Below are 17,951 nucleotides of genomic sequence, written 5' to 3'. Positions count from 1 at the left end.
AGCTGGGAAGTTGGAAACTGGAGATGAACTAGGAATGAAAAGAAAAAAGGTTCTGAGGGTTAGGAGCAAGTGTTGAAAAATGAGAAAACCCAGCCAGGCACAGGTGACCTGGACCCCGCCTCCTCAAGGATGAAGGATGTCTCCACACACAGATGAAAGAGGTGTGGGCATGTTTGGGACCTGCCTGTGAACCGCCAAGCAAACCTTGACGTATCTGGATGTCTCGTTGAGCTAGGTTCGAAGCTCCGCTCCACCACGTGGTGGACATGGGACTGAGAAGGGAAGCGGCCCCCCGAGTCTGAGCTTCCTCATCTGGAGAGGGGCTGGCCTTTAGCAGGCTCCGTACACATTCACTCACCTTCCATCTTTCCTGCACGCCGGTGTCAGGATAGTTCTGCCCTTCTGTGCTCAGCTGGGAGGAAAGGATCTTGGGAAGTCAGCTAGTTCAATAGTGAGTATGAATAGTGAGCGTGAGGCCTCATTGTTACCTTGTGACATTTACAGTTCACTGTATTGGGGGGAATCTGGGAATTTTAAAAATATCTGTCCATTGTCATTTAGAAATTACTGTGGAGGGGGAGTTGCCCAGGGGCTGGCCTTTAAAAGACCTAGTGTAGTATATCAAAGATGTAGTCTGCTAGATATGAGAATTGATGGCCAGAGTTCCTCTCTGAAAGGTCACTGGATGGAAAAGTAGTTTTGTGTCTGTTTACAAAAAGAAGCACATGACAGAGTTCTGAGCAGGCTAAGATGCGTGTAAAATGTAAATGCTGGGAAGGATACGGCTGGCGCTCTGTATCCGTGGATTGAAAATATTCCATGAAAATAAATGGATGGTTTTGTCTGTATTGAACATTGCCAGACATTTTTTCCTTATCATTATTCCCTGAACAATACGGTATAACAGCTACTTATTTACATCATATTAGGTATTGCGAGTAATCTAGAGACCATTTAGAGTATACAGAAAGATGTGCATAGGTTATATGCAAATACTGTGCCATTTTATATCAGGGACTTGAGCATCTGGATTTGGGTATCCTGAAGGGGAACAGCTGTATAGACCACGTATTAGGTATTAGAAAAAACAAAAAGGAATCATTTTTACCCCCGGACTGTGGTTCTACATGCTCCTTTGCACCCTAGAGATGGATCCCGCATTAGAACCCAGCCACGTCTTTGGCAGTCTCTTTAGAAGTTACTTGGCTCTGCCTCTTCCCCTTCTACTCCTTTCCCTCCTCTCTCTCACTCTCCCTTCTCCCTTTCACCCTGCGTCCACCTCCCTATCCCTCTCTTGCATAAACAATAGCAACACAAGGGGCATTTAACCGCTATGGCCTGTAGATGCCCATTTGGAAATGGAAATGAATGAGCCTATGAGTGGTAAAGCTTGGGCTTCTCTACCCCTAAGAAATCCTCAACGGCATAATTTGCTTTTGCACTTAAATAGGGGAGTGGTACAAAATAACTGGCCATTGTGTTCCTGTTAGTCAAATATTGGTGAGAGTTCTGGCCTTGGAAACCTTTGATATGCAGATGTTCACGGTTTTCCTGCCCTTCCTGCCCCCAAGGGGAACTTGGACTTGTTTCCTAATTCAGCCCTTGTGGGGAGACTGACCTCAGGAGGAACCTGAGCTTGTAGAGATGTTGCGGAATATACTCATGACCACCATTTCACTGTAGTGGGTTTGACTCACCATATTTTTTTTTTAACTGGGAACACTATGTAACCACATTAAAGAGGTCTATAGCAGGAGGAATAAAAGACCCATAATGCCTGCTGACTCACTGGCTCATGACTGATTTCCTACACATTCGGCTGGGGTTGTCTGCTTTGCTTGCCCTGTTTCTTGAGCCCAAGCGAGCCCCACACACTGCCCGCTGATGAGTAGGTTATGTCAGAAGGCCATAAGGGCCAAATTTAAGCTATTTTTCATTTAAATAGGCATCCCTAGAAATAGCCATGTGGACTTACCTAATACAGTATTTAAGTGCCCAGGTTTTGAAGTGGGTCTATCTCGTAAAACCTACAGGCATTTTAGGCTCCAATTGTTACAGCTTTGCTTCCCAGCACTCAGCTTGCAACCCCTTGCTTATGTAGATATAACTAAGATTGCTAACACCCAATTTTAAATATAGCATTTTTGTTCAAAGAATAGCAACACTGGGCCAGGCGCAATGGCTCACGCCTGTAATCCCAATACTTTGGGAGGCCTGGGCGGAAAGATCACTTGAGCCCAGGAGTTTGAGACCAGCCTGGGCAACATAGTGAGACCTTGTCTCTACAAATAATAAACAAATTAGCCAAGGGAGGTGGCCTGTGTCTGTGGTTTCAGCTACTCGGGAGGCTAAGTGGGAGGATTGCTTGAGCGCAGACGGTTGAGACGGCAGTGAGCTCTGATGATGCCACTGAACTCCAGCCTGGGCAACAGAGCATGACCCTGTTTTGGAAAAAAAAAAAAAAAAAGATTCATTATTGGAATGTGTGGTCCTTTCATAGAGCCACAGATTTTGAAGCACAGATCCTAATGTTTTGTGCCCTTCCCCTTCTTATTCAACCCCCTTTCTTGAAATTACAGTTATGTCTGACAACTGAGTGACAGTGTGACCTTTTATCCCATATCATCGAGCCTTCAATTAGTGTCTCCTTTTGGCAGATGTCTCATTTACTGCTTCATTTTCAAGCTTTTCTCATTATTCTAATTGCTAATTAGGGTAATAATAAATATCTTGCCCCAGGTTACATGTCAAGATGTTGCTTTATTGGGGATATCATTCACTTCTTTAACTTTGATTTAGCTCGTTTGCCTTCATGTTTCTCGGATTCCAGAAGATTATACACCACCAAAAACTTAAGTAAAAAATTATTTAGCTAAAAGTTTGTTATAAAATGGTCCTCTAGAGCAGTGGTTCTCAAAATAAAATTTAGGATGTTGACCAAGGTGGTTGACCTGTCTTGAAGGGATATGGTCTCTGTATGTCCAAAGCTAAACTTATCTCTTTTCTGAAGCCTACCCCCAGTGCCCAGTCTTCTATTTGATTAAAGGGAACAGTTTTTCTTCTCAGCCCTCCTTCTTTCTGCCTACACCCCATTCCCTGTCAAATCCTGTTCTGAGTGCTGCAGCATGCCCAGTGCCTTGGTCCTTCCCGGCTCCCAACTCCCACTGCCCTATCCAGGTCTGTAGGAGTTGGTTTCTCCCCAATCTCTCCCCTCCCTCCTGTTCCTCACACTGCTTACACTTCTTGTAGATTTCTTTCTAACCCATTAGCCCATCCTCACCACTTCCCCGCTGGAAACCTTAATGTCTCTAGGAAGGTGCTTCTCAAACTTTAGCATCCCCTGGATCGCATCCCCAGAGTTACGGATTCAGCAGGTCTGGCGTGATTTGCTTTCCTAACCAGTGCCAGGTGTTCTGCAGACCACACTTTGAGAACCTTGACTCTAGGATGAGCCTGTGCACCTGAGATTTCAGGCTTGCTTCTGTCTGTTCATCCTGACTCTCCCTGCACTCTTCTGCTCAGCCAGGGCTCCCTGGAGTCCCTGTAGTCACTTAGAGACACGACATGGGCTCCTTCAGAACAAGCTCGTGTCTTGTTCACCTTATCCCCATCTGCCCATTCACAGCTAGGGGAAGTCCTCTGCAGAGTGCAGAAAGTGGTGTTGCTTTTGAAGAGAGAGCGCTGAAAAAGACCGTGAATGCATTTCTGTTGTGTCAGGAGGTATAGAAAGCACCTTGTAAGCAGAGCTTGGTGAGGACCTCCCTGTGGGCGGCCAGGCTGCCTGCATCTCGAGGCCATGCTGAGACAACCACACTTCACCATCATACTTGGTACTTATCTCTTTTCACACCCTCTCATTCTTCCTGTTTTCTATCATTTTGTTCTTTTCCCCTTTCTCTTCCTACCTTAGCCTTGGTGCCTTAGGTGTTTCTGGTGGCTTCATGGGTTGAAAAGGCTTCTGATACTCACTACAAAGCCCCAAAATTGCTTCTGAATTTCAGGCTATTTGTTGGAGTCAAGATTGAGGTGATGGAGGACTTGTACTGTAGTTAGAGCATGTTATTGGGTGCACAAGTAATATTCTACACCATCATATTTTACAGGAAAGTTCTTCTTTAACAAAAAATAACCCTGGAAGTGGACTCATGATGTCTCCATTTTACAGAAAAGAAAACAGACTCAGCGATTAAGTAACAATAATGCATGACACTAACACGAAGATATTCTCCCATTCTTAGGCACACAAAGAATAATGTTTTTGCTTTATAAAGTAGCATGCTGTTAGTAAGTATGTTTGGAATCACAGCCATAGGTATTAGAAAGTTTCTGCTGAGAGAGAAGACATTGTGATGATTAAAAGATATGATTGGGTCATATTTACTCCAGAAAACTATTTGCAGTTTTGGATCAAGAGTTAAATACACGGCCGGGCGCGGTGGCTCAAGCCTGTAATCCCAGCACTTTGGGAGGCCGAGGCGGGCGGATCACGAGGTCAGGAGATCGAGACCATCCTGGCTAACACGGTGAAACCCCGTCTCTACTAAAAATACAAAAAAAAATTAGCCGGGCGTGTTGGCGGGCGCCTGTAGTCCCAGCTACTCGGGAGGCTGAGGCAGGAGAATGGCGCGCGGAGCTTGCAGTGAGCCGAGATCGCGCCACTGCACTCCAGCCTGGGGGACAGAGCAAGACTCCGTCTCAAAAAAAAAAAAAAAAAAAAAAGAGTTAAATACACATATGTAGCACACAGTAGATATTGACAGAATGTCTATAAATGTATAAGCATAGAAAAAAGACTGGGAAGAATTTACCAAACTACTAATAGTAATCATTTTTCCTTGATATACTTCTGTATCACTTAAATGTTTGTTAAACAGTATGTACATTATAACAGGATCAGTCCTCTGTGCCGTGGATGGCAGTGGCTTGAGAAAAAGCAAAAGAGCTTGTAGGAAGAGAAGTGGATAATCCTAATAAAAATAGAAGAGTCCATGGGAACAGATCAGGCAGTCATCACCTTCTAAAGGGACTCCCCATGAGTTCATCCCCTGGCACCCATCCATTTTCTCCTCAGCGCTGCCACCCTACTCTGAGACCTAGCTTTTCCCCACTTGTTTTTGGTGTCTCCTATTTTCTTTCATCACACCTTAAGCCAGAAATGATTTCTTCACTTTTGGACAGTTCTCTGCTGTTGGTACCAGAAGTTATCATATCACAGTCTAATTTCTCCAAGGGTTTCCAGACTGTTGTAAAAGTGAAGGCCCCTCTCTGAAATTAAAAAAAAACAAATGGTAGGCTCTGACGTCATAGTCACTGAGCTTTTATTTATCAGTCTCTAAAGAGTGCTTTTTGGCTTTCTGTGGATGTCTGGATGCCTCACAGTGTCCTTTGGCCCCAGAGGACTCAGCAGCTCACACTGGAGACCTGCTACCTCTAAAGCCTGCTGCTGCTACTGTGGGAGGCTAGGCCCTGCCGCCTTAGCCATCAGTCGGAGTTCTTGCACATAGCAGATGTACTCAGGAAGCCAACAGATGAAGACGACTTAGAGGAAGGTGCACAGCGACGTCAAAGCTGCACACCTAGAAATGTCGCACCTAAAACTAGTAAAGACCCGTCTCCGCACATTCATATGTATTGTAGCTGATGATTTTAACTGTTAGAGATGCTATGCAAGAAAGTGAAGTTTCTAACAGATTATATTGCGCTTGGTGAGGAGATAAAATAGTGGAAGTAGCCTCAAAAAGAATATAGGTAACATTTTAGAACTATAACCAAATGGGGTTTCATTTCCACCAGCGCTGAACAGGATCAGTCCTCTGTGCTTTGGATGGCAGTGGCTTGAGAACTGTCAATGTGTGTAGTGGTGGCAGTTTCTGGCTCTTCTCTTGCTCTCTTTGGCCTTATCCGGCAGGACCGGCACTTACAGGTCTGTGAACCTGTTTTCTTTCTTCAGGCATCTTTTTGATTTAGCCGTGGTTCCCCGAAGTCCGTGCTTACCTCCAGGCGAATGATTGGTTTACATCAGCACATCTTGCGCTGCAGTCTTTCAGCACACACTCACTGAGCAGCTGTTCTGCAGGTGGCCGCCCGGAGGGGTGCGGATACCACAGGGGCATGTTAGACTTTAAATTTAATTTTTAAGCATTTTATTTTTTAATGGACAAATACAAGTTATGTGTATTTATGCTGTATAATAGGAAAGAGTTCAGGACATCTATTTTTAATAAAAATGGTGACTATGTTCACTATTAGTTGATGACTGTAGTTAATAACAATGTACCATATACCTGAAATTACTAAGAGAATAGATTTTAAGTGTTCTCACTACAAATAAGTGACAAGGATATAAAGGAATGGATATGTTAATTAGCTTGATTTAGCCATTCCACAGCGCGTACATGTTGCATCGCCTTCTGACATGCCCCCCTTTCTTTTTTGATAGGGTAGTGGTGGTGCACGAAGATCCGCTCTGCTTGACAGCGACGAGCCCTTGGTGTATTTCTATGATGATGTCACAACGTTATACGAAGGTTTCCAGAGGGGAATACAGGTGTCAAGTAAGCGTTTTCCTGCATTTGTGTGGCTCCCACTCACCGTGTTTCATGAAGAACGAGTGGCCTTTCAGAAATGCACATTTGCTCCTATCTTTCGCCTCCTTAGTATCGCTCAGGCCCCTCTGTGTCCACTGTAACTTTCCCAGAGTCAGTCTCAATGCTCACTGGACCCTCTATATGTTCCCTGTGGCCCTGGGGGCTCCATGGTCAAATATGTGAGTGTCACATCCTGTATTTTATGGTGAGTCACATGTTACACCAGTGCACGATAGGCTCTGACATTTCCTGCAATAAAGAGGTCTGTGAAACTGGGCCCGATCCGGCATTTTTCATGCTCTCTTGACCGTGAGACCCGTATTTTGAGAAAGAAATACTGACATCCCAGGATGGCAGTGTTCTGTTAAAGATACGTGGGAAATGTTGGCTCATGGAATTACCGTTAATTATTAACTGTGGCATAAGAAACCCTGTGATATCCAGGCCCTCCCAGGCCTCCTGTATATGGCCCTCAGGTCATACTGAACTTCTTGCAGAACCACGACTACCTCTGCTCTCTCCCAGCCCTGAGCCTTTGTGCAGTTTTATTTTGTTTTTTAGAAACGGGGTCTTGCTATGTTGCCTAGGCTGGACTCAAACTTCTGGCCTCAAGTGATCCTCCTGCCTCAGCTTCCCAAAGCACTGGGACTACAGGTGTGAGCCACCATGCCCAGACTTGTGCACTTTTTTTTGTTTTTTGAGACAGAGTTTTGCTCTTGTTGCCCAGGCTGGAGTGCAATGGCGTGATCTTGGCTCACCGACGTAGAGTAGCTGGGATTACAGGCATGCACCACCATGCCCAGCTTATTTTGTATTTTTTAGTAGAGATGGGGTTTCTCCATGTTGGTCAGGCTGGTCTCAAACTCCCAACCTCAGGTGATCCACTCACCTCGGCCTCCCAAAGTGCTGGGATTACAGGCGCGAGCCACCATGCCTGGCCATGCACCTTTTTTTCTTGATCATAAAGCCTCTTTCTACCCCCAGCCTGGGTGCTTGATGTATTCTTTAATCTTATAAAACTCCCTGCATTTCACCTTTTCTCTAAAACCTTCCTGGTCTATCATTTTCATCCCCTACCCCCAAGTGAGGCGTTTCTTCCCTTTTCGCTCCCAGCATGTTATATTCCTTCTGCATAACCCCTGATGGCACAGAAGTGTTCACCTGGCATTCTGCCCCCCCTCGCCCGAGCTCCTTGAGAACAGGGTGGCTGTCAGTCATCTCTTTTCACAGCACTGACAGTGCCTGGCACACAGTGAGCGCCCCACTAATGCATCCTCAGTGAAGGAGGGAGTACCTCTGGTTTCTCCACCCCTCTTTCTATTTTAGCCACTTCATTTTTGCTTATATTAGGTACTTCTCTAAAAATGGTCTTGGAATCTGTGCTTTGTTATTTTAAATCCTCTGATGCTTAGCTTTTATTTGAGCCACTGCTAGCTAGATTATAATCTCTTTATGGTTAGGAACCATGTGGTATTGCTGGCTCTATCCATCATGATATGTTGCATGTAGTATGCACTCAAGAAGTGCCTATTGGCCGGGTGTGGTGGCTCACACCTGTAATCCCAGCACTTTGGGAGGCCGAGGTGGGTGGATCACGAGGTCAGGAGTTCGAGACCAGCCTGACCAATATGGTGAAACTCTGTCTCTACTAAAAATACAAAAAGTAGCCAGGCGTGGTGGCATGTGTCTGTAACCCCTGCTACTCAGGAGGCTGAGGCAGGAGAATCACTTGAACCGGGGAGGTGGAGGTTGCAGTGAGCCGAGATTGCACCATTGCATTCCAGCCTGGGCGACAGAGCGAGACTCTGTCTCAAAAAAAAAAAAAAAAAAGTACCTGTTGTTTTTTACTTGACCCTGGTGACATTGGATGTCTCAGCTTGGTGAGTTTGTCCCAGTGTTCCCATAGCAGGTTCATTAAGCCCCACTACGAAGGAAAAGCAAGCTTACTTGTGTATTATTTAATTTATGAACATTTTCAAAGTTGGCGTCGAGGTCAGGGTTTGTCTGTGGTAGTAAATATCTATCAGGTGGATCAGCCTAACATATGGCACATGAAACTGTGTGTGTGTGTGTGTGTGTGTGTGTGTGTGTGTGTGTGTATGTGTGTGTTCTTTACCACCACCACAGAGTGTGTATACGGTAAGTCCTCAGTTAATATCTTTGATAGGTTCTTAGAAACTGCAACTTGAAAACGACTATAATGAAACCAGTTTTTCCCATAGGCTAATGGATATGAACAAGAGTTAAATTCCCACAGCATATTTCTAGTCACAAGAACATCACCAAACTTCTAAATAAAGACCACACTTCTTATATTAAACATGAAATAAATGTGAGCGATACATACATTTAGGAACAATTAATAAAAATAAGTAAGATAAATATTTACCTGTTTATTCCAGTTCAGGGTCATGGGTGGCTGGAGCCCATCTGGGCAGCTCAGGATGTCAGGTGGGAAGTGCCCTGGCCGGGACACCCTCCCATCGTAGGGGGACTCATACGCACACCCACTCACACTCACACACTCACTCCGCTCACCCACACTCACTAGGACCATAGAGATGCACCGGTTCACCTCACAGGCTCAGCTTTGGGATGTAGGAGGAACCCAGAGTTCCCAGGAAAAACCACACAGATGTGGCGAGAACTTGAAACGAAATGCCGTTATTTGAGGGCCTGCTGTATACGTGTATGTACATTCATGGAGGAGCGTGGCGACTTACATTATGCTTTTGACTCTCCTCTGATCTGAAGACAAGTCACATAACTTTTCTTTGGTCGCTTGCTCCCGCCGGAAAGTGAAAGTCCTTTTATGGATGTGTCAGAGGTGAAGGAAAGTAAGTCTAGTCTTCTTGATCTGTGCTCATTGAAGGGAGCTGCTTTGCAGGTCTCGATTTGCTTCCTTTTTTTTTTTTTCCCCAGAGGATCTTTTTATTCTAAGCTTTGATTTTCTTAGGCTACTGTAGAATTAAACTTAAACAAAAGAGCAAGACCCAGCACTCGGATAAGGGGTCAGAAGTTTGTTGAATGATAGAAGAAGCCCGCCTAGAGTTTTTAAACCTAGTACTTTAGAACTGCACCAAGGAAGCCATTTATAAAGTTTGAGCTCCCTGCTTCTCAGTGGCTCTCATCTCCAGCTGCACTTTTGTGCTATCGGGGAGTTTCTGAAAAATACTGAGGCCCAGGCCCCCTCCCTATTCAACTGAATAAAAAATTCTAGAGCCTGGGTATAATAGAGCCTGGTATAGTATTAAGTTCCCCTGGTGAGCCTGCAGCTTAACAACTAGTTCTAGAGCTGGAGCTGGCATATGTTTTCTGTAAAAAGCCTGATAGTAAATATTTTTGGCTTTGGTGCCATATGGTCTTGGTTGCAACTACTCAGCTGCAGCCTCACACAGAACAAAAATGAATGAGTGTGGCCGTGTGCCACTATCACTGCATCTACAAAAACAGGCAGTGGGCCTGATATGGCCCTTGGCTGCAGTGCGCCCGTCTCTGTTTTTGAGGAATAGAATTGCATCATTTCATATGACTAATGCAATTTTTTTCCCATCTGGAAACAACATCTGATTGGACTCATCTTGTATGGCGCTTGTTATGGTCTCTGTAAATTGGAGAGGGTCCGAGAATAACTCTTTCCTGTTTTCATCAGGACTGTTTTTAGGGATGGCAAAGAAGTCAGTGTGTCCAGCCTGCAACCTCCCCAGCCACGCGGCTGATTCCTGAATCTGCGTGTGCAGCACACTGCCATTGTCTGGGGCATGATCCGTGTTATGGGGCCAGCCCTGCCTTCCGTCCTACTTCTTTAGGTCCTCACATCAAATCAGAGCCTCCTCACAAACACTCAGACCTGACATGCTAAAGCCAGATGCACTATGGTCCTCTTTTGCTTCTTTGAAACCTGAATAGAAATCAGGAAACATCTCGGTATTTCCTAACTTTTGCTTCACAGATACCGCTTCACGTCCCCTCATTTTGCATCTTTTCTTTGTTTTTGTTTTTCTGCAATCATGACTTCACCCATGTAAACTAGGATTCCAGGTAATTATTGATACCTTTGATCATCAAAGTTTGTGCACATGAAGAATTATATTTTCCTTTCCGTATTCTGAGTTAGAATGCTTTAGATTTCTTGAAAAGTTTTGGTGAATACCTCTTCTGAAAAGGTATCTCTTTATCACTACAGCAGGTTCTCTTTACCACTCATCTGCTGACTCCTGGTCTAAACCAGTAGGGTGTTAAAGAGGAATCACAAATTAAGTGCCCTTAAGAGTTGGATTTTGCCTTTTCTCCCCTTTGTCACCCTCTCCTGCCCCACTTAAACAAAACAGAAATAAACAAGCAAAGAAAAAATCAGACCAAAACTGAGGGAGAAAACATTTCCAATCTGAAGCCACCATTTCTTATCTGAGGACTAAAGTAGAGTCTAGCTGATGTTTAGTAGAGTGGGGTTGGGATACAAATTAAAATCTAGGAAAATGTATGTATTTTCAGCCCGTCCATTGTTTCTTCTCTTGTTTTAGATAATGGCCCTTGTTTAGGCTCTCGGAAACCAGACCAACCCTATGAATGGCTTTCATATAAACAGGTGAGTTTGTATGAGACAGGCTCTGTGGACTCCGCTTGTAAGCAGGGGTGCTTCTGTATGTGAATTCTTGGAGCCGGAAGGTTTCTCCAGGGTGTATGTGCTGGACCAGCTCAGAGCCTTGCCGTAAGCATGGGGCGTCCAAGGAGAAACTTGACACAAAGGTTTGGGGAGAACAAGTTAAGGAATTTAACAGGTGGTTCAAAGCATTGTATTTCAAAGCTGATGTGGATACATTGTGAAGTCAAGTATAATTTTTAAGATAAAATTCTAGAAACTCTCCCGGTCCCCCTGGCGGGATAGAATTGTTCCTCTCCACTTGAGGGGTACTAGAAAAACTCAGAAGCCGGAACATGGAAACATGTCCTCAGTTTACAAATGAGGAGGACCTGTGTCAGGAAGAGAGGTGACTCACCCAAGGTCATGGCTGGTTAGTGGCAGAACCAGGACCAGAAGCAAGGCCTGCAGCCTCTTGTGTAGGCTTTCCTAGTGCGTGCTGCTGACCCTCAAAGCTGTCCTTGGCCAGCTCACCACCTGTGTGACCCTTACCCCCAGGCAGCTTTAGGGAAGAACACAGATGTTCGGGGAAGACACTTGTGTTACTGTATAAGCACAAAGGAAGCTGGGATCTGAGTATGGTGACCCTTGTCAGTCTCTAGTCCCCACCCATCGATGGCTACAGCTGTTGAAACAGCGGTTCATGAGTGCCAGTAGCAGTGCAGGAAGACATTGCTGTTTATTTTTATTTTATCGTGATTACAATGAATGTGGATGCCACAGCTCTTCCCCAGTCCACAGGGCACCCCGGGACAGGCAGGTGCTCCAGACATGCCAGCTCTGCTGCCTGCTGCTTCCACACAGCTGTCCTGGAAAGGCTCCCACCCCTGGCTCCCCTTCTCCTGCTCTAGGGGCAGGTAATCATGCGGATTCATGAATACAAATGCACTTCCTCCTTCTAGGTTTTGTGTGAAAGGCAGTTTAGGAGCTGGTGTATTTGGGGTGCGTCTGTGGAAGGGGTGGTTTTCTGCAGCCTCGGAGCCACACTCCTGCAGTAGTGCTTGTGGTTCTTCTCAGACTGAAGTGCATGATTTCTCCGTGTCCGTCCTCTGGGTCGACAGGATGCAGAAGGCTTTGCTTGAGAGGTGTTCATCTATCTCTCAAGAGAAGGGGAAGCAACTTCTCACACCTCCCCTGTAGAAGGAGCTAGGAGCAGTATCTCACATGATTGGAAGGATTTCCCATTTTTATTCTGTCCTGCCAGAGCCAAATAGTAGTTTCTTGCACAAATAGTAGTTTCCAGGATCCCTCATTTTCACAAGTGTAAGAACAGCCTGTGTGTGTGTTGAACATGTGTGTGTTGTGTGTGATGGTCCTGAGGCATCATGGAATCCTCTGTGCCTCCTGGGTTACTTCTGTTGTTTATTGGCTGGAAGAGAGAAGACACGTCCATTGCAGATTGGCATTTTCAAGGCAGATTGAAAATACTGGGGTTTCTGAAAGTGTGAATCTGTGACTTGGATACTTCATTTGGAAGCAAGTGAAGATACAAAACTGAAGCCAACTTTGGATTTGTACATTCAAATCTTTTTTTTTTTTTTTTCAATCATCCAATGAATATAACCTTTTCGTGGCTAGGAATGCCTTAAAGGGTTTTTTTTTTTTTTTTTTTTAAGAATGTATGACCGATCTAGAACTATAAATGTGAGTGTATTATTCAATCATATTTACCAGCTATATAGCATCCAATTGCAGGCATTTCTCAGGTTCCGATTCCTTAAATGCAACCAAGACTTTTGAACTCATCTCTGAAGGAGAGAGTAGTAATGAGCTGGTTTGTGTCATCCTATTGTCACCTTACCACGATCAGCCTGTTCCCTGTAGGCAGGGCCAGGATGGGGCCAAGGCCCCGAACCAGTAGGGTTCCAGGCCAGGAGTAGGTATGGCCTTATTTCCTACGGGTACGTGTGTGCTTTAAGAGTGCTCTTGAGAATTTGCGAACTGAGAATAAAGAAAATAACTCCAGGCCAGGCACGGTATGGCTCACGCCTATAATCCCAGCACTTTGGGAGGCCAACGGGGGCAGATCACCTGAGGTCAGGAGTTCAAGACCAGCCTGGCCAACATGGCAAAACTGCACCTTTACTGAAAAATACAAAAATTAGCTGGGTGTGGTGTCAGGTGCCTGTAATCCCAGCTACTCTGGAGGCTGAGGCAGGGAGAATTGCTTTGAACCCGTGAGGGTTCTTTGAAGCCATGGGTTTTGAACCCAAGACCATGCCCTTGCACTCCAGCCTGGGCAAGAGAGTGAGACTCCGTCTCAAAAAAAAAAAAAAAAATCTATCAATAAAGGAATACCTGCATGTTCCCTCTCCCCTTCTGTGTGCAGCATTGCTTGCTGGCTGAGATACAAGCCTGTTGTCTGGTCAGCTTTGTTTCTGGAGTTGGGGCCCAATGCTGCTTCTGACTTTCTCCTCTCCATTTTAGGTTGCAGAATTGTCGGAGTGCATAGGCTCAGCACTGATCCAGAAGGGCTTCAAGACCGCCCCAGATCAGTTCATTGGCATCTTTGCTCAAAATAGACCTGAGGTATGAACCAGTAGGTACTTGCTGTGCATGATTTTGAGAATTCTCAGATATAAGAGCCTAACTTCTGCTAGAGACCAGATTTTGTAGTCTGATTTCTACTAAAAGTTTAGCTTTACATTACACCTTAGGAAGTTACACATATGAAAACCTCAACCAGGGCCGGGCACAGTGGCTCACACCTGTAATCCCAGCACTTTGGGAAGCCGAGGCGGGTGGGTCACCAGAGGTCGGGAGTTCCAGACCAGCCTGACCAACATGGAGAAACCCCGTCTCTACTAAAAATACAAAATCAGCCAGGCCTGGTGGCACGCATCTGTAATCCCAGCTACTCAGGAGGCTGAGGCAGGGGAATCACTTGAATCCAGGAGGCAGAGGTTGCGGTGAGCCAAGATTGTGCGATTGCACTCCAGCCCGGGCAACAAAAGCGAAACTCTGTCTCAAAAAAAAAAGAAAGAAAAGAAAACCTGAAGCAGGGCCTTTTAATTTCCTTTAAGAGAAAAAAGAAATCATTTTTTAGGGGGGATTATTTTAGTTTTTTTTAAACCAGGTTCTCAAACAAAATCCTTAGAACAGATAACAAAGGAGTCTTTTTACTTTAAGAGTCACCTCTGTGGTAAGAAAAATGTCAGTAATAAGTTATAGAGAGACTTAGATACATTTTTGTTATTAGCAGGTTCCTTTTTTTCCTTTCCGAAAGGTGTGAGGCTTTCCCTCTGGTTGGTTTCCAGAGTTTAAAATACCATGGGTGATGGGGACAGTACTCACTGCTAGCCGGCCTTCCTTTGGGCAGTCTGTCATTGGCGGTCTAGGCCCAGCACAGTTTCTGTAAACCAGTGTGTAAAAGTGTATTAGTCCATTTTCATGCTGCTGATAAAGACATACCTGAGACTGGGAAGAAAAAGAGGTTTAATTGGACTTGGCAGTTTCACATGACCGGGGAGGCCTCAGAATCATGGCAGGAGGTGAAAGGCGCTCTTTACATGGTGGCAGCAAGAGAAAAATGAGGAAGAAGCGAAAGCAGAAACCCCTGATAAACCCATCAGATCTCATGAAACTTACTATCACCAAAATAGCACGGGAAAGACCAGCCCCCATGATTCAATACCTCCCCCTGGGTCCTTCCCCTCCCACAACACGTGGCAATCCTGGGAGATACAATTCAAGTTGAGATTTGGGTGGGGGCACAGCCAAAACATATATCAGAAATTGAGTTTAAATGAGCAGCTCTTTTGGAAGTATTGCTTATGGTATGACTCAACAGATTAGTAGATCTAGCTGGCTTAGAAAAATGGAAGCATCTGGCTTGAAGAAATAGAATTTATTCTTACACCTGCTTGTTTCCAGAAGACATGGTGGCTCAATCCCTGTGCTACTGACTTTTTTTATAAATGAAGATGGCTTCTTAGAGTTTTGTGGTCTTTCAAGGGGAAAACGGCATTCTCCACAGCTGGACTGTGACTGGGCTTGTAGAATTTAGTTTTTTTCACCCCAAATGAACACACATCAAAATGTTTGTTTTGATGGAATTTTATCATGAATCTAGAACTGCAAAACTAATATCTTCAAGAAGTAGGTTCCTTCCTATATTTATGAGTTCGTTCAACAAATGTTTGCTGAGCACCCACTGTATGTCAGACACTGTGTGGGGGTGCCAAAGCACAGTGACTCAGCCCCTCTTCCTGGGGTACCACATAAGGAAAGACAGACCTAAACACTGGTGCTTTCTCTGTCATGTGGTAAGTGTGGGCACAGGGCAGAAGGATTATGGGAGCTCAGTCAAGGAGGACTCCCTGGAGGTGGCACCTGAGTAGAATCTCAAAGGAAATACAGGTGGGGAGGCCAAGGGAATGCCCATGTTCACACCTGTGTCTGGGAGTGGAGCATTTTCCTGTGGTGGAGTGGCAGGAAAGAGAGCCTTCCTTATGCATCACATGTGCCGAAGGAGCTTGGGCCTGATCTCCATGTTGTTGGCTGAAAATTCCTTCCGGGAAAAAACCGAAACTCAGAAGCCCAGTTCCAGGCCAAGTGGATGTGAGTGGGTTGTGCCCCCTTCCCCGGGCTGTGCCTTTATCTGTCCTGTGTGTCAGAGTTCTGCAGATGATTTCATTAGAAAGGTGCAGCCGGAAGCAGTGGGGTACCCTTGGGTATGGTAGTGAAAGAGTGATCTTTCACCTTTGTCCGGTACGTAGGGCAGTGGCTATGTGGCCAGTGCCTTCAGACACATCTTACTGCATCTTGCATGTGGCACTGTGGCCAGTTATTGTCTCACTTCTTTCCTTCACTTTTCTAGAGGGATTTTATCAAAACAGTTTTGCTGCTAGACAAGGTACTCCTTCCCCTATTCCAGGGCGTACAGTGCCCTGCTGCCAGAGGGATCTTCCTTGAGCCCCACAGCCGCTGTTTTGCTGAGAAACTCTCAGTGGCTGCTCCCTGCTCTCCAGCCAGAACCGTCTGTGCCAGTCAGATCGCTCTCACCACTCCTGCTCTTGATCCTGCCGTCCCCTCTGTTAGCATCTCCCTGCCTCCCTCTGTCTCTCTCTCTCTCTCTCTTTTTCTTTCTCTTTCCAAAGGCAATCTCAGTTACACCCTCCCAATAGCATCTGTAGCTACCTTGGCCGATGGTGGGCTTTCTTATCTCTGAGTCAGTCCCTGTCTAATAATTATTGCTAATTATCTTTTAACATATTTGCCTCAATTCTTCAGGCGGATTTTAATTTCTCCTTCTTTCTTTCTCTCCTTTCTTTTTTCTTTTCTTTCTCAATCTCTCCTCTTTCTCTCTCTGTCCTCTCTCTCCTCTTTCTTTCTCTCTCTTTCCTTCCTTCCCTCCCTTTGTACATGCATACATACATACATACAGGATCTCACTCTATCACCCAGGCTGGAGTGCACTGGTGTGATCACAACTCACTGCAGCCTCAGCCTTCTGGGTTCAAGCAATCCTCCCACCTCAGCCTCTCAAGTAGCTGCGACTACAGGTGTGTGCCACCATGTCCAGGTAGCTTTTGTAGAGGCAGGGTTTTGCCATGTTGCCCAGGCTGGTCTTGAACTCCTGTGCTCAACTGATTCCCCCAACCTTGGCCTCCCAAAGTGCTGGGATTACTGGTGTGAGTCAGTGTGCCTGGACTTAATTTCTTTTTAAGAAGGGGGCAGGTGTTTTGTTCTCATTCTGAATCCCTCATAGCACCTGGCACAGAGTAGTAGATAACACAGATGTTGATTTTGCTGCGTCAAACGTTTTCACTTTGAATCTCTCTTGAGTATTGTTCTCCTTATTGATTCCATGATGACATCTTGTTTTCTCTCCCTGACCGTTACTGTTTGTTTAGTGGGTGATTATTGAACAAGGATGCTTTGCTTATTCGATGGTGATCGTTCCACTTTATGATACCCTTGGAAATGAAGCCATCACATACATAGTCAACAAAGGTACGTTTGCCTGGATTATTGGCATAGTTATTGGTTAGGTTCAGTGACTTTACATTTGCTTACATTTGATTTGACGAAGATTTTACATGTAAATGTGTATCTACCTTTTTATTCAAAGAATGTAGTACTTCAAGTATCCTTGTGCTGGATATGACAGAGTCAGTCTTTTAACATCCCAGAGCTTATTCTTCATTGTGTCTCTTCGTTTACAGCTGAACTCTCTCTGGTTTTTGTTGACAAGCCAGAGAAGGCCAAACTCTTACTAGAGGGTGTAGAAAATAAGTTAATACCAGGCCTTAAAATCATAGTTCTCATGGATGCCTACGGCAGTGAACTGGTGGAACGAGGCCAGAAGTGTGGGGTGGAAATCATCAGCATGAAGGCGATGGAGGTGAGTTCCCCGCCTCCTTCCCGCCTCTGAAGGCTTTTCCTGGGGCCGTGTTGGCTCACATGTGCTATCCAGTGCTACCTAGTGCTATCTAGTGCTATCCAGTGCTGTCCAGTGCTATCCAGTGCTATCCAGTGCTATCCAGTGCTGTCTAGTGCTATCCAGTGCTATCCAGTGCTATCCAGTGCTATCTAGTGCTATCGTGCAGTCCCAGCGCTGGCCGGTCGCCTCCACAACCCATGAAAGAGAGCAGAAACTTCTGTCTCCTTGCTGGAAAAAGGATTCTACATGTGTGCCCAGTGTTAACACATCACACCTTACCCAAGTGCTTTCAGCACTCCAGTATTTATTCCAGAGCACTGACAAGCTGTGCCCAGAA

The 17,951-nt window shown here is 45.3% G+C and overlaps 1 protein-coding gene across 9 annotated transcripts in view; it reads left to right on the top strand.

Annotated features, from left to right (window-relative positions):
- The window catches only part of ACSL1 (acyl-CoA synthetase long chain family member 1), a 72,251-nt gene that overhangs the window by 32,428 nt on the left and 21,872 nt on the right, over window positions 1-17,951 (top strand). For 8 of the 9 annotated variants that reach the window (XM_058436940.1, XM_032149021.2, XM_032149018.2 and 5 more), the window contains exons 3-7: window positions 6,440-6,554; window positions 11,111-11,175; window positions 13,657-13,758; window positions 17,085-17,184; window positions 17,397-17,575. In XM_058436940.1, coding sequence (XP_058292923.1) covers window positions 6,440-6,554; window positions 11,111-11,175; window positions 13,657-13,758; window positions 17,085-17,184; window positions 17,397-17,575 — 561 coding nt within the window. Of the gene's footprint in view, window positions 1-6,439; window positions 6,555-6,657; window positions 6,767-11,110; window positions 11,176-13,656; window positions 13,759-17,084; window positions 17,185-17,396; window positions 17,576-17,951 lie in introns of those variants that run through there. The other variant, XM_058436944.1, reaches the window with a different exon arrangement.

This window comes from Hylobates moloch, unplaced genomic scaffold (genome assembly GCF_009828535.3).
Source record: "Hylobates moloch isolate HMO894 unplaced genomic scaffold, HMol_V3 SCAFFOLD_3, whole genome shotgun sequence".
In the NCBI taxonomy this organism is placed as follows: Eukaryota; Metazoa; Chordata; class Mammalia; order Primates; family Hylobatidae; genus Hylobates; species Hylobates moloch.
This window is presented reverse-complemented; position numbering and strand designations above follow the sequence as displayed.